The sequence below is a fragment of the Oncorhynchus gorbuscha genome, linkage group LG19 (assembly GCF_021184085.1).
Source record: "Oncorhynchus gorbuscha isolate QuinsamMale2020 ecotype Even-year linkage group LG19, OgorEven_v1.0, whole genome shotgun sequence".
NCBI lineage: Eukaryota > Metazoa > Chordata > Actinopteri > Salmoniformes > Salmonidae > Oncorhynchus > Oncorhynchus gorbuscha.
The window spans coordinates 76,278,049-76,301,132 of record NC_060191.1 but is presented as its reverse complement, the minus strand read 5'-3'; the positions used below and the strand labels follow the sequence as shown (position 1 = coordinate 76,301,132).

Genomic DNA, 23,084 nt, shown 5'->3' with positions numbered 1-23,084 from the left:
TGTTGACTAATACATTAGTCTCAGTGTAGGAGTCTGTTGTTGACTAATACATTAGTCTCAGTTAGTCTCAGTCTCAGTAGTCTGTTGTTGACTAATACATTAGTCTCAGTGTGTCTGTTGTTGACTAATACATTAGTCTCAGTATAGGAGTCTGTTGTTGACTAATACATTAGTCTCAGTGTAGGAGTCTGTTGTTGACTAATACATTAGTCTCAGTGTAGGAGTCTGTTGTTGACTAATACATTAGTCTCAGTGTAGGAGTCTGTTGACTAAATGTTAGTCTCAGTGTAGGAGTCTGTTGTTGACTAATACATTAGTCTCAGTGTAGGAGTCTGACTAAATGCTGATTTGTGTTGTTTCAGATTGTGGGCGGAGCCTGTTTAAAACTAGCCGTATCGTGGGTGGTCAGGACGCAGAAGAAGGGGAGTTCCCGTGGCAGGTCAGCCTCCACATTAAGAACGCTGGTCACGTGTGTGGTGCTTCCATCATCAGCCAGCGCTGGCTGGTTACTGCTGCTCACTGTGTACAGGATGACGCCAAGACCAGGTACTTTCAGATTATTCTCCCTGTGTGTGTGTGTGTGTGTGTGTGTGTGTGTGTGTGTTCAGTCCTAACCAGGTGTGTCTCCCCAGGTATTCCCAGCCAGGTGTATGGGAGGTGTGTGTTCAGTCCTAACCAGATGTGTCTCTCCAGGTATTCCCAGCCAGGTGTATGGGAGGTGTGTGTTCAGTCCTAACCAGGTGTGTCTCCCCAGGTATTCCCAGCCAGGTGTATGAGAGGTGTGTGTTCAGTCCTAACCAGGTGTGTCTCCCCAGGTATTCCCAGCCAGGTGTATGGGAGGTGTGTGTTCAGTCCTAACCAGGTGTGTCTCCCCAGGTATTCCCAGCCAGGTGTATGGGAGGTGTGTGTTCAGTCCTAACCAGGTGTGTCTCCCCAAGTATTCCCAGCCAGGTGTATGGGAGGTGTGTGTTCAGTCCTAACCAGGTGTGTCTCCCCAGGTATTCCCAGCCGGGTGTATGGGAGGTGTGTGTTCAGTCCTAACCAGGTGTGTCTCCCCAGGTATTCCCAGCCAGGTGTATGGGAGGTGTGTGTTCAGTCCTAACCAGGTGTGTCTCCCCAGGTATTCCCAGCCAGGTGTATGGGAGGCGTACCTAGGCCTTCACGTCCAGAAGCAGAACAGTAAGAACGTTCAGAAGAGGAACCTGCGTCAGGTGATCTCCCACCCGTACTACAATGCCTATACCTTCGACAACGACATCGCTCTGATGGAGCTAGACAGCCCTGTGACCTTCTCTGATTACATCAGACCCATCTGTCTGCCCTCCCCACAACACACCTTCCCCCAGGGTAACTCTGTCTGGATCACAGGTTGGGGCGCCACACGAGAAGGAGGTGAGTGAGATTGTGGATGGGCTCGGTTTTCATTATAAAGTATTAGTTATAATAATAATAATAATAATATATGCCATTTAGCAGACGCTTTTATCCAAAGCGACTTACAGTCATGTGTGCATACATTCTACGTATGGGTGGTCCCGGGAATCGAACCCACTACCCTGGCGTTACAAGCGCCATGCTCTACCAACTGAGCTACAGAAGGACCACAGTTATTATAACTATATACTGCAATAATATTTGTGTTTGTTACCGAGTAGTTTTGAGTGATTTAATAGCAGTGTTATAATATGTTAAATAGTAATGCCTATTTCCTGCATGGTGATAAGAGCTAACGTGTGATTGTATGTATGTATGTTAGGCTCTGGTGCATCCATCCTGCAGAAAGCCCAGGTTCGTATCATCAACAGTACTGTGTGCAACCGCCTGATGGGAGGACAGATCACCTCCAGGATGACGTGTGCTGGTGTGCTGACTGGAGGTGTGGACGCATGTCAGGTACTGAACTCTCTGTCCCTATGAACTACCCGGCCATAATATAGGGCTGCTCTGGTCAACAGTAGTACTGAGATCGGATGATCTATATAACCACAGGGCTCTGGTCAACGGTAGTGTTGAGATAGGATGATGTGTATATATAACCACAGGGCTCTGGTCAACGGTAGTGCTGAGATAGGATGATGTATATATAACCACAGGGCTCTGGTCAACAGTAGTACTGAGATAGGATGATGTATATATATATTTATTATATATATAACCACAGGGCTCTGGTCAACAGTAGAGCTGAGATAGGATGATATATATATATATATATATAACCACAGGGCTCTGGTCAACAGTAGAGCTGAGATAGGATGATATATATATATATATATATATATATATAACCACAGGGCTCTGGTCAACGGTAGTGCTGAGATAGGATGATATATATATATATAACCACAGGGCTCTGGTCAACAGTAGAGCTGAGATAGGATGATATATATATATAACCACAGGGTTCTGGTCAACGGTAGTGCTGAGATAGGATGATATATATATATAACCACAGGGCTCTGGTCAACGGTAGTGCTGAGATAGGATGATATATATATATAACCACAGGGCTCTGGTCAACAGTAGAGCTGAGATAGGATGATATATATATATATATATAACCACAGGGCTCTGGTCAACAGTAGAGCTGAGATAGGATGATATATATATATAACCACAGGGCTCTGGTCAACGGTAGTGTTGAGATAGGATGATATATATATATATATAACCACAGGGCTCTGGTCAACAGTAGAGCTGAGATAGGATGATATATATATATATATATAACCACAGGGCTCTGGTCAACAGTAGAGCTGAGATAGGATGATATATATATATATATAACCACAGGGCTCTGGTCAACGGTAGTGTTGAGATAGGATGATATATATATATATAACCACAGGGCTCTGGTCAACGGTAGTGCTGAGATAGGATGATCTATATAACCACAGGGCTCTGGTCAACAGTAGAGCTGCGATAGGATGATATATATATATATAACCACAGGGCTCTGGTCAACGGTAGAGCTGAGATAGGATGATATATATATATAACCACAGGGCTCTGGTCAACACTAGTGCTGAGATAGGATGATATATATATATAACCACAGGGCTCTGGTCAACAGTAGAGCTGAGATAGGATGATATATATATATATATAACCACAGGGCTCTGGTCAACACTAGAGCTGAGATAGGATGATATATATATATATAACCACAGGGCTCTGGTCAACACTAGAGCTGAGATAGGATGATATATATAACCACAGGGCTCTGGTCAACGGTAGTGCTGAGATAGGATGATATATATATATAACCACAGGGCTCTGGTCAACAGTAGAGCTGAGATAGGATGATCTATATAACCACAGGGCTCTGGTCAACGGTAGTGCTGAGATAGGATGATATATATATATATATATGACCACAGGGCTCTGGTCAACAGTAGTACTGAGATAGGATGATATATATATATATATATATATAACCACAGGGCTCTGGTCAACGGTAGTGCTGAGATAGGATGATGTATATATAACCACAGGGCTCTGGTCAACAGTAGTACTGAGATAGGATGATGTATATATAACCACAGGGCTCTGGTCAACGGTAGTGCTGAGATAGGATGATATATATATATAACCACAGGGCTCTGGTCAACGGTAGTGCTGAGATAGGATGATATATATATATAACCACAGGGCTCTGGTCAACGGTAGTGCTGAGATAGGATGATATATATATATAACCACAGGGCTCTGGTCAACGGTAGTGCTGAGATAGGATGATATATATATATAACCACAGGGCTCTGGTCAACAGTAGTGCTGAGATAGGATGATATGTATAACCACAGGGCTCTGGTCAAAAGTAGTACTGAGATAGGATGATATATATATATATTTATTATATATATAACCACAGGGCTCTGGTCAACAGTAGAGCTGAGATAGGATGATATATATATATAACCACAGGGCTCTGGTCAACGGTAGTGCTGAGATAGGATGATATATATATATATATATATAACCACAGGGCTCTGGTCAACAGTAGTACTGAAATAGGATGATATATATATATAACCACAGGGCTCTGGTCAACAGTAGTGCTGAGATAGGATGATATATATTCAGTGGCTTGCGAAAGTATTCGGCCCCCTTGAACTTTGCGACCTTTTGCCACATTTCAGGCTTCAAACATAAAGATATAAAACTGTATTTTTTTGTGAAGAATCGACAACAAGCGGGACACAATCATGAAGATGAACGACATTTATTGGATATTTCAAACATTTTTAACAAATCAAAAACTGAAAAATTGGGCGTGCAAAATTATTCAGCCCCCTTAAGTTAATACTTTGTAGCGCCACCTTTTGCTGCGATTACAGCTGTAAGTCGCTTGGGTTATGTCTATCAGTTTTGCACATCGAGAGACTGAATTTTTTTCCCATTCCTCCTTGCAAAACAGCTCGCTCAGTGAGGTTGGATGGAGAGCATTTGTGAACAGCAGTTTTCAGTTCTTTCCACAGATTCTCGATTGGATTCAGGTCTGGACTTTGACTTGGCCATTCTAACACCTGGATATGTTTATTTTTGAACCATTCCATTGTAGATTTTGCTTTATGTTTTGGATCATTGTCTTGTTGGAAGACAAATCTCCGTCCCAGTCTCAGGTCTTTTGCAGACTCCATCAGGGGTTTCTTCCAGAATGGTCCTGTATTTGGCTCCATCCATCTTCCCATCAATTTTAACCATCTTCCCTGTCCCTGCTGAAGAAAAGCAGGCCCAAACCATGATGCTGCCACCACCATGTTTGACAGTGGGGATGGTGTATTCAGGGTGATGAGCTGTGTTGTTTTTATGCCAAACATAACGTTTTGCATTGTTGCCAAAGAGTTCAATTTTGGTTTCATCTGACCAGAGCACCTTCTTCCACATGTTTGGTGTGTCTCCCAGGTGGCTTGTGGCAAACTTTAAACGACACTTTTTATGGATATCTTTAAGAAATGGCTTTCTTCTTGCCACTCTTCCATAAAGGCCAGATTTGTGCAATATACGACTGATTGTTGTCCTATGGACAGAGTCTCCCACCTCAGCTGTAGATCTCTGCAGTTCATCCAGAGTGATCATGGGCCTCTTGGCTGCATCTCTGATCAGTCTTCTCCTTGTATGAGCTGAAAGTTTAGAGGGACGGCCAGGTCTTGGTAGATTTGCAGTGGTCTGATACTCCTTCCATTTCAATATTATCGCTTGCACAGTGCTCCTTGGGATGTTTAAAGCTTGGGAAATCTTTTTGTATCCAAATCCGGCTTTACACTGCTTCACAACAGTATCTCGGACCTGCCTGGTGTGTTCCTTGTTCTTCATGATGCTCTCTGCGCTTTTAACGGACCTCTGAGACTATCACAGTGCAGGTACATTTATACGGAGACTTGATTACACACAGGTGGATTGTATTTATCATTATTAGTCATTTAGGTCAACATTGGATCATTCAGAGATCCCCACTGAACTTCTGGAGAGAGTTTGCTGCACTGGGCTGAATAATAAAGGGGCTGAATAATTTTGCACGCCCAATTTTTCAGTTTTTGATTTGTTAAAAAAGTTTGAAATATCCAATAAATGTCGTTCCACTTCATGATTGTGTCCCACTTGTTGTTGATTCTTCACAAAAAAATACAGTTTTATATCTTTGTTTGAAGCCTGAAATGTGGCAAAGTTGAAGGGGGCCGAATACTTTCGCAAGGCACTCTATATAACCACAGGGCTCTGGTCAACAGTAGTGCTGCGATAGGATGATCTATATAACCACAGGGCTCTGGTCAACAGTAGTGCTGCGATAGGATGATATATATATATATAACCACAGGGCTCTGGTCAACAGTAGTGCTGCGATAGGATGATATATATATATATAACCACAGGGCTCTGGTCAACAGTAGTGCTGCGATAGGATGATATATATATATATATAACAGGGCTCTGGTCAACAGTAGTGCTGCGATAGGATGATATATATATATATAACCACAGGGCTCTGGTCAACAGTAGTGCTGAGATAGGATGATATATATATATATAACCACAGGGCTCTGGTCAACAGTAGTGCTGAGATAGGATGATATATATATATATAACCACAGGGCTCTGGTCAACAGTAGAGCTGAGATAGGATGATATATATATATATATAACCACAGGGCTCTGGTCAACAGTAGTGCTGCGATAGGATGATATATATATATATATAACCACAGGGCTCTGGTCAACAGTAGTGCTGCGATAGGATGATATATATATATAACCACAGGGCTCTGGTCAACAGTAGTGCTGCGATAGGATGATATATATATATATAACCACAGGGCTCTGGTCAACAGTAGTGCTGCGATAGGATGATATATATATATATATAACCACAGGGCTCTGGTCAACAGTAGTGCTGAGATAGGATGATATATATATATATATAACCACAGGGCTCTGGTCAACAGTAGTGCTGAGATAGGATGATATATATATATAACCACAGGGCTCTGGTCAACAGTAGTGCTGAGATAGGATGATATATATATATAACCACAGGGCTCTGGTCAACAGTAGAGCTGAGATAGGATGATGTATATATATAACCACAGGGCTCTGGTCAACAGTAGTGCTGAGATAGGATGATATATATATATAACCACAGGGCTCTGGTCAACAGTAGTGCTGAGATAGGATGATATATATATATATATATATAACCACAGGGCTCTGGTCAACAGTAGAGCTGAGATAGGATGATATATATATATATAACCACAGGGCTCTGGTCAACAGTAGTGCTGCGATAGGATGATATATATATATATATAACCACGGGGCTCTGGTCAACAGTAGTGCTGCGATAGGATGATATATATATATATATATAACCACAGGGCTCTGGTCAACAGTAGAGCTGAGATAGGATGATCTATATAACCACAGGGCTCTGGTCAACGATAGTGCTGAGATAGGATGATCTATATAACCACAGGGCTCTGGTCAACAGTAGAGCTGCGATAGGATGATATATATATATATATAACCACAGGGCTCTGGTCAACAGTAGTGCTGAGATAGGATGATATATATATATAACCACAGGGCTCTGGTCAACAGTAGTGCTGAGATAGGATGATATATATATATATAACCACAGGGCTCTGGTCAACAGTAGTGCTGCGATAGGATGATATATATATATAACCACAGGGCTCTGGTCAGGGCTCTGGTCAACATTAGAGCTGAGATAGGATGATATATATATAACCATACACTTTCTCTCTCAGGGGGATTCTGGCGGGCCTCTGTCCAGTCCTGGTACTAGTCGTATGTTCCTGGCTGGAGTGGTGAGTTGGGGTGACGGCTGTGCCCGTAGGGACAAGCCTGGGATCTACAGCACCGTCACCAAGTTCAGGGGCTGGATCAAGGAGAAGACCGGCGTGTAACAGGACACGGGGAAACGACTAGGAATGATGAGGACAACCGGTCGATGAACACGCCAGTACTGTACAGATTACTGGTTCGCCAGGACTCGCCCTCTATACCCTCCTCCTCTCCCTTCCATTATCCAGGACTATTTTACACACTTTGATCTCAGGCCTCACAATGCACTCCCTTTCATATCGATGGACTATGGACCGTTGGTTGGGTTTTCTCTGTTGAAAGGCACATGCCTTAATGTCTAAATGTTTATTATAATGACTGGTGTCTGAATGTGTATTTTTTTGTTATGAGGAGGAATAGGTGGTTTTGTGGGGAAAGTGTTTTTAAGAATTGTAAATAATGTCAAATTTTGTGCATTTTGATTTTTTTTTAGATATATTATTTTTGCCCATTGCAATCAGTCATTTGGAGTGAATATACACAACATTTTCTGGTACGTTTTGCATAGGTAGGATTTGGGACATTTTTAAGGAGTAACTGTAGAAAAACTGTTACATGCGCGTACACAAGGAGACGATGTGTTCCGTTGCTTGTTTTGTCATTGGATTTGAACCGTTTCCCCATAGGTTTGCTTTCTCTTACGTCCTCTTTTAGAACGGTCTCTTAAATGTGAATTCAGACTCTTTGACTTGTTGCCCTTGTACTCATGAAGGTTGGGGGGGGTTGCATTCCAAATGGTGCCATATTCCCTTATGAAGTGCACTACTTTTGACCAGGATCCATAAGGGCTCTGTTTTTTTAAAGGTGGTACACTATGTATGGAATCGGGTGCCATTTGGAACACAGGGCTCAAACAGACGGTATGGACCTGGGGTCGCTATCCACTATGATTTGGTTTTTGACACAATAGTTTTTTTAGTTGAAATACCAGGAAGTCCTGATGCGACATGATGATGAATAATTTTGATTTTTTTTTAAATGTGATTTATTCCTTGATGTTCTGCTTCTTCTCTTTTCTCCCAACTTTATTTTTCATTTAATTTGGGTCCGACGGCAACGCTTTCACATCAGAATAAAGCTTCGTCAGAGATCGTCTGTTCGGTATAAATAACATTGATTTCACAACATCTTGTTTGTTTTTTTTGAGGACATTTACAAATTATCGAATTTAACTTAGAAATTAAAACATTATCCAGCATTTATCAAATCAAACACTTACTGTATTTTTTTTATTATATATATATATATATATATAAGTGTTTAAAATAAATATGAACAACCAACTTTCTGTATTTTCTTCAGTATATTTTAATGGTTAAATTCTGATTACCCAGCGCAGCATTTGACCTCCCTGAAAAGTCCCCCCGTCCCCATCCCCGTCCATCTTCACTCTTCCTTCTGCAGACACACGTCCACTCTGTGATTCTCCACTGCGGTAACACTCCGGGTCCTGTAAGATACTAGCCTGTGGGAGGTAATGCACAAAAACAGCCTTGTTTGAGTCTCACACAGACGACCCCGGGGGTGGGGGGGGGTCGGAAAGGGCTTTTGTGTTCTTTTTTTAGCAAATGGAAGGAGAGTTGAGTTTTCATCTGTGTCGTGTTGATGTAGTGATGCTATTTACCCCTGGTGCCTGGGTAGTTGTGTAAGGACTAGATGACTGATGTGAATCCGTCTCTTCCTCCAGGCCAAGTACAGGAGGCGTTGAGAGTAGAAGTGAAGTACTATGGTTCTGAACTCCTGAACACTGTGACGTACAGAAACCAGGAACTGGTGTATCTGATGAGACTCAAACTGCATCAGGGAAGGACTGGACACAATGGTCAACGGCACGTTAGAGTTGGCAAGACAATCACCGGATAAAGACATTAACTGCATCCCAAATAGCACCCTTTTACCTATATAGTACACAGCATTAGACCGGAGCCCTATGGGGATATGTAGTACACAGCATTAGACCAGGGCCCTATGGGGATATATATATATCGGAGCCCTATGGGGGGATATAGTATACAGCATTAGACCAGGGCCCTATGGGGATATATAGTACACAGCATTAGACCAGGGCCCTATGGGGATATATAGTACACAGCATTAGACCAGGGCCCTATGGGGATATAGTATACAGCATTAGACCAGGGCCCTATGGGGATATGTAGTACACAGTATTAGACCAGGGCCCTATGGGGATATGTAGTACACAGCATTAGACCAGGGCCCTATGGGGATATGTAGTACACAGTATTAGACCAGGGCCCTATGGGGATATGTAGTACACAGTATTAGACCAGGGCCCTATGGGGATATATAGTATACAGCATTAGACCAGGGCCCTATGGGGGATATAGTACACATTAGACCAGGGCCCTATGGGGATATAGTATACAGCATTAGACCAGGGCCCTATGGGGATATATAGTACACAGCATTAGACCAGGGCCCTATGGGGGATATAGTACACATTAGACCAGGGCCCTATGGGGATATAGTATACAGCATTAGACCAGGGCCCTATGGGGATATATAGTACACAGCATTAGACCAGGGCCCTATGGGGATATATAGTACACAGCATTAGACCAGGGCCCTATGGGGATATATAGTACACAGCATTAGACCAGGGCCCTATGGGGATATATAGTACACAGCATTAGACCAGGGCCCTATGGGGATATAGTATACAGCATTAGACCAGGGCCCTATGGGGATATGTAGTACACAGTATTAGACCAGGGCCCTATGGGGATATATAGTACACAGCATTAGACCAGGGCCCTATGGGGATATATAGTATACAGCATTAGACCAGGGCCCTATGGGGTATACAGCATTAGACCAGGGCCCTATGGGGATATATAGTACACAGCATTAGACCAGGGCCCTATGGGGGGATATAGTACACATTAGACCAGGGCCCTATGGGGATATATAGTACACAGCATTAGACCAGGGCCCTATGGGGATATATAGTACACAGCATTAGACCAGGGCCCTATGGGGGGATATATAGTACACAGCATTAGACCAGGGCCCTATGGGGATATATAGTACACAGCATTAGACCAGGGCCCTATGGGGATATATAGTACACAGCATTAGACCAGGGCCCTATGGGGATATATAGTACACAGCATTAGACCAGGGCCCTATGGGGGGATATATAGTACACAGCATTAGACCAGGGCCCTATGGGGATATATAGTACACATCATTTAGACCAGGGCCCTATGGGGATATATAGTACACAGCATTAGACCAGGGCCCTATGGGGATATATAGTATACAGCATTAGACCAGGGCCCTATGGGATATATAGTACACAGCATTAGACCAGGGCCCTATGGGGATATATAGTATACAGCATTAGACCAGGGCCCTATGGGGATATATAGTATACAGCATTAGACCAGGGCCCTATGGGGTATATAGTGCACCATATCAGGAATAGGGTCCCATTTGAGATGCAGACATTTAATAAATGAAGAACCAGATGCTGGTGTCTCACCCGGACACCAACATGACAGGTGTTTTCCTGATGTCTCCCTTCAGCTGAATAAATAGCTGGGCTTCTAACGAGGTGTTTCCCTCCAGGTGCACCTCCAACAGGAACGGCGTCACTAGAAGGGCCATAAAGCGGGTTAACCAACTGTTCCTGTTCCTGTTCCTGTTCCTGTTCCTGTTCCTGCTCTAGAGGAAGAAACGGTAACCGTGTGACAGTGTCAGTGTGTGTCCTGAGTTTCTGACCGCAGAAAGGGTCCGTTGCTGTGATGTCCAGGACCGCGGTCAGGGGCTGGAAGGTGATTGGTCGATCTGGAGGCAGCCAGCTGATGTCGTAGCCTATAGGAGAGAAGAACCAATAGCTGATGGTGTCTTGATGATGGAAACAGCCAATCATCAACAACAGTTTCTTCATGTGTGAAATACTCGTCTTTGTTCAGAGAGAGAGAGAAATGTGTGTCAGAGAGTTATGCTGTCTACATTATCTTGTCTCTTACCCAGCTGGCCTACATTATCTTGTCTCTTACCTAGCTGGCCTACATTATGTTGTCTCTTACCCAGCTGGTCTACATGATCTCGTCTCTTACCCAGCTGGTCTACATTATCTTGTCTCTTACCTAGCTGGCCTACATTATGTTGTCTCTTACCCAGCTGGTCTACATGATCTCGTCTCTTACCCAGCTGGTCTACATTATCTTGTATCTTACCCAGCTGGTCTACATGATCTTGTATCTTACCCAGCTGGGGGCAGATGTTGAGGCCAGGGTGGTGACAGTGTGTATCTTACCCAGCTGGGGGCAGATGTTGAGGCCAGGGTGGTGACAGTGTGTCTCTTACCCAGCTGGGGGCAGATGTTGAGGCCAGGGTGGTGACAGTGTGTATCTTACCCAGCTGGGGGCAGATGTTGAGGCCAGGGTGGTGACAGTGTGTATCTTACCCAGCTGGGGGCAGATGTTGAGGCCAGGGTGGTGACAGTGTGTCTCTTACCCAGCTGGGGGCAGATGTTGAGGCCAGGGTGGTGACAGTGTGTCTCTTACCCAGCTGGGGGCAGATGTTGAGGCCAGGGTGGTGACAGTGTGTCTCTTACCCAGCTGGTCTACATTATCTTGTCTCTTACCTAGCTGGGGGCAGATGTTGAGGCCAGGGTGGTGACAGTGTGTATCTTACCCAGCTGGGGGCAGATGTTGAGGCCAGGGTGGTGACAGTGTGTATCTTACCCAGCTGGGGGCAGATGTTGAGGCCAGTGTGGTGACAGTGTGTACAGAGAGCCCTCTGGAAGTCCTCTACTCCCTGGCAGGGGAAGGCTGTGAGAGGGCAGGAGGACCGGATGGAGCTGGTGAACAATCTATAGGCCCGTTGATGACTGCACAGCAAGTACTGCTCCCCTGGAACACACCCACACGCACCTTGACCTTTATTGGGCTGAATCTTGTCCTGAAGGCAGAACTGAGCGGTCCACACTACATGGGATAGCTGCAAAACTATATATCTTAACAATTAATGAAAAAAAAGTGTTTTTTTATCTTGTTTTAAGGTTAGGTATAAAGTTAGCAGTGTGTTTTTAAGGTTAGGTTGAAAATCAGATCTCTATGACTTTGTGACTGTACAAGCTAGTGACCAACCTGCAGAACTGCCTCAAATATATGAGTCATCCCAACCTCTGTGTTATAGTAGATAGCCTAAAGGACACAGCGTTTCCTGGTCAGGTCACATGGGCCCCAGGCATGATGTTTGTTATAATATTTTAGATGAAAATAAAAACCTGTCACACACTTTTCATGAGAGCCTGAGGACAACCAGGGAGTTGATATCCTTTGCCGATGTAGAAATCAACATGACCCAACGGTCTAGGAACCCCCAGGGGAGCTACCGGCTCATTGGCTGAAAAATACAGCAGGTAATGAACTTGGTGATTGGTTCAAAATGTCTAAATAAATCTACTATGCTATTAGGTGTAACTACATGGTTTACTAGGTGTGTGTAGAGTTCCTCACGGTTGAAGTTGGTGTGAATCACGTCCACGTACTGGGCATCAGTGTGATCCAGAGACAGGCTGCTGTCTGCCTCTGAAAACACCGGTGAGAACGGATCCAGGCCTGAGTTGGATCAGACCACGTCATTTAAAAAACATTTTTTAAAGAACAAAACACTCAATTTGACCTGTCGGTTCATCCGAAACTCAGAATGGACTGTTACCAGGTGTAACCCTATATTACGTCTCAGTACCTGTGATCCTGCCAATAGTTCCCTCCAAACAGGCCCCGGTCACACCAGCTACATGGGCCCCAACACCAAACCCTACCAGGTGGAACAGCTCTGGAGAAGAGCCCCGGTCCTCCTGAGGAATAAACATCAACATGGGACGGCAGGGTAGCCTAGTGGTTAGAGCGTTGGACTAGTAACCGAAAGGTTGCAAGTTCAAATCCCCGATTTGACAAGGTACAAATCTGTCGTTCTGCCCCTGAACAGGCAGTTAACCCACTAGGCCGTCATTGAAAATAATTTGCCTAGTTAAATTAAGGTTAACATTTTTTTTTTTAACATATCTACTACACTAATGTTCAATTTGGGCCAGTTTCCCTGACCCAGTTAAAGCATATTACTGGGGACCCACCAGTAGTGTCTGTATGGTCTGTTTACCCACCAGTAGTGTCTTTATGGTCTGTGTACCCACCAGTAGTGTCTGTATGGTCTGTTTACCCACCAGTAGTGTCTGTATGGTCTGTTTACCCACCAGTAGTGTCTATATGGTCTGTTTACCCACCAGTAGTGTCTGTATGGTCTGTGTACCCATCAGTAGTGTCTGTATGGTCTGTGTACCCACCAGTAGTGTCTGTATGGTCTGTGTACCCACCAGTAGTGTCTGTATGGTCTGTGTACCCACCAGTAGTGTCTGTATGGTCTGTGTACCCACCAGTAGTGTCTGTATGGTCTGTATACCCACCAGTAGTGTCTGTATGGTCTGTGTACCCACCAGTAGTGTCTGTATGGTCTGTGTACCCACCAGTAGTGTCTATATGGTCTGTATACCCACCAGTAGTGTCTGTATGGTCTGTATACCCACCAGTAGTGTCTTTATGGTCTGTGTACCCACCAGTAGTGTCTGTATGGTCTGTGTACCCACCAGTAGTGTCTGTATGGTCTGTGTACCCACCAGTAGTGTCTGTATGGTCTGTGTACCCACCAGTAGTGTCTGTATGGTCTGTATACCCACCAGTAGTGTCTGTATGGTCTGTATACCCACCAGTAGTGTCTGTATGGTCTGTGTACCCACCAGTAGTGTCTGTATGGTCTGTGTACCCACCAGTAGTGTCTGTATGGTCTGTATACCCACCAGTAGTGTCTGTATGGTCTGTGTACCCACCAGTAGTGTCTGTATGGTCTGTGTACCCACCAGTAGTGTCTGTATGGTCTGTGTACCCACCAGTAGTGTCTGTATGGTCTGTGTACCCACCAGTAGTGTCTGTATGGTCTGTATACCCACCAGTAGTGTCTGTATGGTCTGCGCCAGCTTCTCTCCCACCTGCCTGGCTCCTTCTGTGATCTCCTGCTCTGGGGGCAGCAGCCAATCAGCTACCAGGACATTAACCAGCCCTGCCTCTAACAGCTCCCCCGCCATCACCCTCGCCCAGCTGGGCTGCAGCCTGGCTGGCCTCCTGCCCGGAACAATCACAACTGTGGGGCTGAGGGGGCTCCAGGCCACAGGACCAGGGGCCAGTCCTGGGAAGCCTGGTGGAAGTGGAGGGAGGCCCTGGCCAGATGGGAGGCCTGAAGGAGGGAGATCTAAGGGGTAACCACAGGGACCCTGCTCAGAGGAGAAGCTGAGGAGCCTCACCAGAAGAGAGGGAGGGCTGAGACAGAGGAACTCAGAGCAGTGGGCATGTTGGTCACCTGTGAGAAGAGAATATCTGTAAACATCAATCATGTTGTTAACATACAACATTTTAGATTATTGTGAGGACTTCTCCCCAGTAAATCATGATTAGACAGCCAGTAGTTTTGGAAAATGTGAGTTTTTAATTTGAATTGACCTCTAATGTGCAGCTGAGCTAATCACACAGTAATCTCCCCCATAGTACCTGTGGCAGGACCAGACAGAAGACAGAAGGCCAGTAGAGACCAGACGACCAAGCTGCTGTCAGCTCCAGAGTTCTCCACACCTCCACCTGTTCTCTCCATTTCCCCAGCCACAATGCAAATCTCCCTACCTGCCGTACAGCCTTCTGTACTCTGACAATCTGATAAGCCTCAGTGGAGGTGGAGACTGGAGTGTTTCTGATGAAAATACCGTAGAGAGCAGAAGAGCTTTTGTGAGCCAGCCCTTTCTTGATCAGTGCAGAGTGAAAATTCAACTACAAAGAATGCAGTTAAAAATGTTTCTAAAAAATGAATAATTGCAACCGGTAAAATGATCTGAATTATTGCATGTGTTTGCTATTACAGTGTTCACAAGAAACATAACATAAAGAACCAAACATGGTTTGAGATTTCATTTAAAACATTTCCAATAAAGTATTTGATTTGTCAATGGCCAACTTGTTCTCAATTAGCCTACCTGGTTAAATAAAAGTGAAATAAATAAAAAATGTGAGAGAAATCAACTTCACCATGCGGAACTTAATACAAAACGGCAGCAGTTGTCGTCGGACAATAGTTCAGACGGACCGTCCTTATTACTGTTCCGCTACTAACTTCATTTTTCTGTTGGCGCTGTCTTGAATATTGATCTGATGAGACACGAAATCATAACCTAGACGGATTACTGGATTGATTATGTGTATTTGGATTATTAAATAGACTAAACCAAGATAACCTTTAGCTATAGCTAGCTTACACATTTTTAACTTGAATGCAAATTAGTTGCTAGTTATTAGCCAACTACTCTACTAGCTAACTAACTCAGACGTCTATGTTAGAGACCCTTGACTAGTGAGTGAGCGTCTAGCTTGTCTTAATGACTTACTAATCACCTGGTTGACTTTATGTCAGAGTCGTGAGTTTGTGTTATCTAAAGCTGTAACGTTAGTGATGTCAGAGAGGAGAAGAGACAGCCGTAGCTGGGACTGGGACAACCCTCAGTGCCGAGCTCAGATGGACCAAATCTTCTTCCGTCGGCATGACTACATCCAGAACGGAACCACGGAACACAAAGAGTTCTGGAACTTCTTCGACCGCTTCCAGAGGTTCAAAACCAAGAAGGACATGTCAGGGGGCAGCAGGAAGGAAGACATGGAGGAGGGCAGAGACAGGAAGAAGACTGTAGATCTGGGTCTGCCTAAAGAATATGACGCCCGCTATCGGATCAACGTGTCCGTTTGTACCAAAGACACAGAGGAGAGGCTGGAGACGGGGAGGTCTGATCAGAGACACAGACACAGCTCCTCAGGCCCAGGGAGTCAGGAGGTGGCTGATTGTCGCCTGGCTTTGCTGCACTTCCTAGACTTCAGCCAGAGGCAGAGCTTTGGGAAGCTGGCCAAGTTGAGGACGGAGCAGAAAGCCCTTCCTATCTTTCAGTACCGGGACCGGATCGTGGAGTTGGTGCGGGCTAACCCGGTAGTAGTGGTGGCGGGGGATACAGGCTGTGGAAAGTCCACCCAGGTCCCCCAGTACCTCCTCTCCTCTGGGTTCAGTCACATAGCTTGCACTCAGCCTCGGCGGATTGCCTGTATCTCCCTCGCCAAGAGGGTCAGCTTCGAGAGTCTCAACCAGTACGGCTCCAAGGTAGGTAGTGGTGTAGTAACAAGCAATATTGTACACCTTACACAAAGACCAAATCAACACTCAGACATTTAGCAGAACTACAAGCAGAAAAACCCCAAACTGACACACAACTGTGTTTTATCTGCAGGTTGGCTATCAGATCCGTTTCGAGGGGACCCGTACCCCGTCCACCAAGCTGTTGTTCCTGACAGAGGGGTTACTACTGAGACAGATACAGGCTGACGGGGCCCTGGAGCAGTACCAGGTATTATAATATACAGTACCATGTATTATAATATACAGTACCAGGTAGTATAATATACAGTACCAGGTAGTATAATATACAGTACCAGGTAGTATAATATACAGTACCAGGTAGTATAATATACAGTACCAGGTATTATAATATACAGTACCAGGTATTATAATATACAGTACCAGGTAGTATAATATACAGTACCAGGTAGTATAATATACAGTACCAGGTAGTATAATATACAGTACCAGGTAGTATAATATACAGTATCATGTAGTATAATATACAGTACCAGGTAGTATAATATACAGTACCAGGTAGTATAATATACAAGACCAGGTAGTATAATATACAAGACCAGGTAGTATAATATACAGTAACAGGTAGTATAATATACAGTAACAGGTAGTATAATATACAGTACCAGGTAGTATAATATATAGGACCAGGTAGTATAATATACAGTACCAGGTAGTATAATATACAGTACCAGTCAATAGTTTGGACACACCTACTCATTCAAGGGTTTTTCTTTATTTTTACTATTTTCTACATTGTAGAATAATAGTGAAAACATCAAAACTATGAAATAACACATATGGAATCATGTAGTAACCAAAAAAGTGTTAAACAAATCAAAATATATTTTATATTTGAGATTCTTCAAAGTAGCCACCCGTTGCCTTGATGACAGCATTGCATACTCTTGGCATTCTCTCAACCAGCTTCATGAGTAGGTGTGTCCAAACTTTTGACTGGTACTGTATATCAGGTAATATAATATATAATACTGTATATACCAGGTAATATAATATATACCCGGTAATAAAATATATATACTCGGTCATATAATATACAGAACCAGTCAAAAGTTTTAGAACACCTTCTCATTCAAGGGTTTTTCTTTATTTTTACCATTTTCTACATTGTAGATTAATCGTGAAGACATCAAAAGTATGAAATAACACATTGTCATGTAGTAACCAAAAAAAGTGTTAAACAAATCAACACATATTTTATATTTGAGAAGTAGCCACCCTTTGCCCTTCTCTCAACCAGAGTGCCTGGACACAGCCCTTAGCCGTGGTATATTAACCATATACCACGAACCCCCGAGGTTCCTTATTGCTATGATAAACTGGTTATCAACTAAATTAGACAAATTAATGTTTTGTTATACCCGTGGTATACGGTCTGATATACCACGCCTGTCAGCCAATCACCATTCAAGGCTTGAACCACCCAGTTTTATAATATATACCAGGTAAATATAATATATAATACATATAAAATATACTGGATAATATACAGTGCCTTCTGATAGTATTCAGAGCCCCTGATTTATTTTCCCACATTTTGCTACTTTACAGCCTTATTCTAAAGTAGTGCACTATATAGGGAATAGGGCTCTGGTCTAATGTAGTGCACTATGTAGGGAATAGGGCTCTGGTCTAATGTAGTGCACTATATAGGGAATATGGTTCCATTTGGGATGCACACTAGTTGTTCCATAACCTGTCAGTGTGTGGATCTTACCTACCTCCCTATTCCACCCAGGTGTTGATTGTTGACGAGGTGCATGAGCGACACCTCCACTGTGACTTCCTCCTTGGGGTCCTGCGCTCCCTCCTGGCCACCCGCCCCGACCTCCGCTTGGTCCTCATGTCAGCCACCATCAACATAAAACTCTTCTCCAGCTACTTTAATGATGCACCTGTACTGCAGGTACCGGGCAGGCTCTTCCCTATACAGGTGAGTGGACAATAGATTTCAAACCCTCTGGGACCCGTTTCATATTTTGGTTGTTGCCCTGCACTAACTCACCTGTTTCTCCTAGTCAAGGTGATTTAGTTGACAAGTGTAATCAGGTGTGCTCTGGAAAAGTAGAAATAAAAGGAACGACTGTGGGAGAGGTCTGAAAACCTCTGGACCTTGCTATGTCATAAGTATAGGAATGACAGCACTCAGAGATATTGTATACAGTTGAAGTCTGAAGTTTACATACACTTAGGGTGGAGTCATTAAAACTAGTTTACATACACTTAGGTTGGAGTCATTAAAACTAGTTTACATACACTTAGGTTGGAGTCATTAAAACTAGTTTACATACACTGAGGTTGGAGTCATTAAAACTAGTTTACATACACTTAGGTTGGAGTCATTAAAACTAGTTTACATACACTAAGGTTGGAGTCATTAAAACTAGTTTACATACACTTAGGTTGGCATCATTAAAACTAGTTTACATACACTTAGGGTGGAGTCATTAAAACTAGTTTACATACACTTAGGTTGGAGTCATTAAAACTAGTTTACATACACTTAGGTTGGAGTCATTAAAACTAGTTTACATACACTTAGGGTGGAGTCATTAAAACTAGTTTACATACACTTAGGTTGGAGTCATTAAAACTAGTTTACATACACTTAGGTTGGAGTCATTAAAACTTGTTTTTTCAACCACTCCACAAATCTCTTGTTAACAAACTATAGTTTTGGCAAGTGGGTTAGGACATCTACTTTGTGCATGACACAAGTAATTTTTCCAACAATTGTTTACAGACAGATTATTTCACTTATAATTCACTGTATCATAATTCCAGTGGGTCAGAAGTTTACATACACTAAGTTGACTGTGTGGAAGCGTACTTCCAAAGTTGTGGCAAAATGGCTTAAGGACAACAAAGTCGAGGTAATGGAGTGGCCATCACAAAGCCCTGACCTCAATTTTACAGAACATTTGTTGGCAGAATTGAAAAAGTGTGTGTGAGCAAGGAGGCCTACAAACCTGACTCAGTTACACCAGCTCTGTCAGGAGGAATGGGCCAAAATTCACCCAACGTTTTGTGGGAAGCATGTAGAAGGCTACCAGAAAAGTTTGACCCAAGTTAAACAATTTAAAGGCAATGCTACCAAATACTAATTGAGTGTATGTAAACTTCTGACCCACTGGGAATCTGATGAAATATATAAAAGCTTAAATAAATCATTCTCTCGACTATTATTCTGACATTTCACATTCTTAAAATAAAATGGTGATCATAACTGACCTAAGACGGGGCATTTTTACTTGGATTAAATGTCAGGAATTGTGAAAAACTAAGTTTAAATGTATTAGGCTAAGGTTTATGTAAACTTCCGATATCAACTCTTAAGTCTAGCAAACTGGAGATCTGTGGTTACAATGCCCACCATAGCTTTAGTGACAGTCAAGCAAAGCCTGCATCCTTGTATAGCTCCGTCTGTGGTTAGGCCTAAAATGTCTCTGTTTTTCATTCTGTCAAACAAAGTGGCAGGGTCAGGCTGTTGGAATTAAAGATTGGTCCGTACAGTGACTGCTGTTATTTAATATATAGTGATGATTGGGCCGTACAGTGACTGCTGTTATTTAATATATAGTGATGATTGGGCCGTACAGTGACTGCTGTTATTTAATATATAGTGATGATTGGGCCGTACAGTGACTGCTGTTATTTAATATATAGTAATGATTGGGCCGTTCAGTGACTGCTGTTAGTTAATATATAGTGATGATTGGGCCGTTCAGTGACTGCTGTTATTTAATATATAGTGATGATTGGGCCGTACAGTGACTGCTGTTATTTAATATATAGTAATGATTGGGCCGTTCGGTGACTGCTGTTAGTTCATTTCTAGATAAAGCCTCTTCCTGTCTCTCCCTGTGACGTCCAGGAACTCACTTTTCTTCTATGTCTGAGTCCCACCCTATTCCTTATATAGTGCATGACTATTGACCAGAAGGATGATGGTGTTATTCAGGATGAAGACTCTCTCTGTCTCTCTCTGTCTCTCTCTCTCTCTCTCTCTCTCTCTCTCTCTGTCTCTCTGTCTCTCTGTCTGTCTGTGTCTTTCTGACCGTCTGATGGGTAGGTGATCTACCAGCCCATCCCACAAGAGGAGCAGCCGTCCCGCTCGGAGAAGCTGGACCCCCGCCCATACCTCCGTGTGCTGCAGGGCATCGACCAACGCTACCCGCCTGAGGAGAGGGGCGACCTGCTTCTGTTCCTCAGCGGCGTGGCAGAGATATCTACCATCTTAGAGGCATGCCAGGCCTACGCCACACACACCAAGCGCTGGATCGTTCTGCCCCTCCACAGCACCCTGTCCCTGGTACAGCAGGATAAGGTACAGTACAGTAGGATGAGGTACAGTACAGTAGGATGAGGTACAGTACAGTAGGATGAGGTACAGTACAGTAGGATGAGGTACAGTAGGATGAGGTACAGTAGGATGAGGTACAGTAGGAGTACAGTAGGATGAGGTACAGTAGCAGTACAGTAGGATGAGGTACAGTAGCAGTACAGTAGGATGAGGTACAGTACAGCAGGATGAGGTACAGTACAGCAGGATGAGGTACAGTACAGTAGGATGAGATACAGTAGGATGAGGTACAGTAGCAGTACAGTAGGATGAGGTACAGTAGCAGTACAGCAGGATGAGGTACGGTACAGTAGGATGAGGTACAGTAGCAGTACAGTAGGATGAGGTAAGGTACAGTAGGATGAGGTACGGTAGGATGAGGTACAGTACAGTAGGATGAGGTACAGTACGGTAGGATGAGGTACAGTACAGCAGGATGAGGTACAGTACAGCAGGATGAGGTACAGTACAGCAGGATGAGGTACAGTACAGTAGCATGAGGTACAGTAGCAGTACGGCAGGATGAGGTACAGTAGGATGAGGTACAGTACAGTAGGATGAGGTACAGTACAGTAGGATGAGGTACAGTAGGATGAGGTACAGCAGGGTGAGGTACAGCACAGTAGGATGAGGTACAGTACAGCAGGGTGAGGTACAGCACAGTAGGATGAGGTACAGTACAGCAGGATGAGGTACAGTACAGTAGGATGAGGTACAGCAGGATGAGGTACAGTACAGCAGGATGAGGTACAGTAGCAGTACAGTAGGATGAGGTACAGTACAGTAGGATGAGGTACAGTACAGTAGGATGAGGTACAGTACAGTAGGATGAGGTACAGTACAGCAGGATGAGGTACAGCAGGATGAGGTACAGTACAGTAGGATGAGGTACAGCAGGATGAGGTACAGTACAGTAGGATGAGGTACAGTACAGTAGGATGAGGTACAGTACAGCAGGATGAGGTACAGTACAGCAGGATGAGGTACAGTAGGATGAGGTACAGCAGGATGAGGTACAGTACAGCAGGATGAGGTACAGTACAGTAGGATGAGGTACAGTAGCAGTACAGTAGGATGAGGTACAGTACAGTAGGATGAGGTACGGTACAGTTGGATGAGGTACAGTAGGATGAGGTACAGTACAGCAGGATGAGGTACAGTACAGCAGGATGAGGTACAGTACGGCAGGATGAGGTACAGTACGGCAGGATGAGATACAGTAGGATGAGGTACAGTAGGATGAGGTACAGTAGCAGTACAGTAGGATGAGGTACAGTAGAATGAGGTACAGTACAGCAGGATGAGGTACAGTAGAATGAGGTACAGTAGAATGAGGTACAGTAGAATGAGGTACAGTAGGATGAGGTACAGTAGCAGTACAGTAGGATGAGGTACAATAGGATGAGGTACAGTACGGCAGGATGAGATACAGTAGGATGAGGTACAGTAGGATGAGGTACAGAACAGTAGGATGAGGTACAGTAGCAGTACAGTAGGATGAGGTACAGTACAGTAGGATGAGGTACAGTAGAATGAGGTACAGTAGAATGAGGTACAGTAGGATGAGGTACAGTAGCAGTACAGTAGGATGAGGTACAGTAGGATGAGGTACAGTAGGATGAGGTACAATAGGATGAGGTACAGTAGCAGTATAGCAGGATGAGGTACAGTAGGATGAGGTACAGTAGCAGTACAGCAGGATGAGGTACAGTACAGTAGGATGAGGTACAGTACAGTAGAATGAGGTACAGTAGGATGAGGTACAGTACAGCAGGATGAGGTACAGCAGAATGAGGTACAGTAGGATGAGGTACAGTACAGCAGGATGAGGTACAGTACAGCAGGATGAGGTACAGTACAGCAGGATGAGGTACAGTACAGTAGGATGAGGTACGGTAGCAGTACAGCAGGATGAGGTACAGTACAGCAGGATGAGGTACAGTAGGATGAGGTACAGTAGCAGTACAGCAGGATGAGGTACAGTACAGCAGGATGAGGTACAGTAGGATGAGGTACAGTACAGCAGGATGAGGTACAGTACAGTAGAATGAGGTACAGTAGGATGAGGTACAGTACAGCAGGATGAGGTACAGTACAGTAGGATGAG

General features: G+C 44.0%; 3 protein-coding genes across 3 annotated transcripts in view; 2 read left to right on the top strand and 1 right to left on the bottom strand.

Annotated features, from left to right (window-relative positions):
* The window catches only part of st14a (ST14 transmembrane serine protease matriptase a), a 52,128-nt gene extending 43,483 nt beyond the window's left edge, over positions 1-8,645 (top strand). The window contains exons 15-18 of the mRNA XM_046314031.1: positions 363-546; positions 1,121-1,392; positions 1,757-1,893; positions 7,266-8,645. Of these exons, the coding sequence (XP_046169987.1) occupies positions 363-546; positions 1,121-1,392; positions 1,757-1,893; positions 7,266-7,424 (752 nt within the window). The 3' untranslated portion in view covers positions 7,425-8,645. The remainder of the gene's footprint in view (positions 1-362; positions 547-1,120; positions 1,393-1,756; positions 1,894-7,265) is intronic.
* Positions 8,646-8,748: 103 nt separating this feature from the next.
* Positions 8,749-15,090, bottom strand: LOC124004980 (lipase member H-like). Its single transcript, XM_046313781.1, has 10 exons — positions 14,940-15,090; positions 14,345-14,751; positions 13,087-13,198; positions 12,855-12,956; positions 12,634-12,741; positions 12,078-12,245; positions 11,107-11,199; positions 10,868-10,979; positions 8,987-9,172; positions 8,749-8,827 (listed from the first exon to the last, which is right to left on the bottom strand). Exons 1-10 carry the CDS (start codon positions 15,037-15,039, stop codon positions 8,749-8,751), a joined length of 1,467 nt encoding a protein of 488 aa, XP_046169737.1. The 5' UTR covers positions 15,040-15,090.
* Positions 15,091-15,519: 429 nt separating this feature from the next.
* The window catches only part of dhx34 (DEAH (Asp-Glu-Ala-His) box polypeptide 34), a 28,874-nt gene continuing 21,309 nt past the window's right edge, over positions 15,520-23,084 (top strand). The window contains exons 1-4 of the mRNA XM_046314017.1: positions 15,520-16,581; positions 16,709-16,825; positions 18,374-18,568; positions 20,708-20,962. Coding sequence (XP_046169973.1) covers positions 15,889-16,581; positions 16,709-16,825; positions 18,374-18,568; positions 20,708-20,962 — 1,260 coding nt within the window. The 5' untranslated portion in view covers positions 15,520-15,888. The remainder of the gene's footprint in view (positions 16,582-16,708; positions 16,826-18,373; positions 18,569-20,707; positions 20,963-23,084) is intronic.

Excerpts from the sequence above, each read along its gene's own strand:
- LOC124004980 (XM_046313781.1), bottom strand. The coding sequence starts at position 15,039 with ATGGAGAGAACAGGTGGAGGTGTGGAGAACTCTGGAGCTGACAGCAGC. Across the intron at positions 12,957-13,086 it reads AACTATTGGCAGGATCACAG|GCCTGGATCCGTTCTCACCG; the intron begins GTACTGAGACGT and ends GATCCAACTCAG. Across the intron at positions 8,828-8,986 it reads CAACTACCCAGGCACCAGGG|GCTAGTATCTTACAGGACCC; the intron begins GTAAATAGCATC and ends TACCTCCCACAG.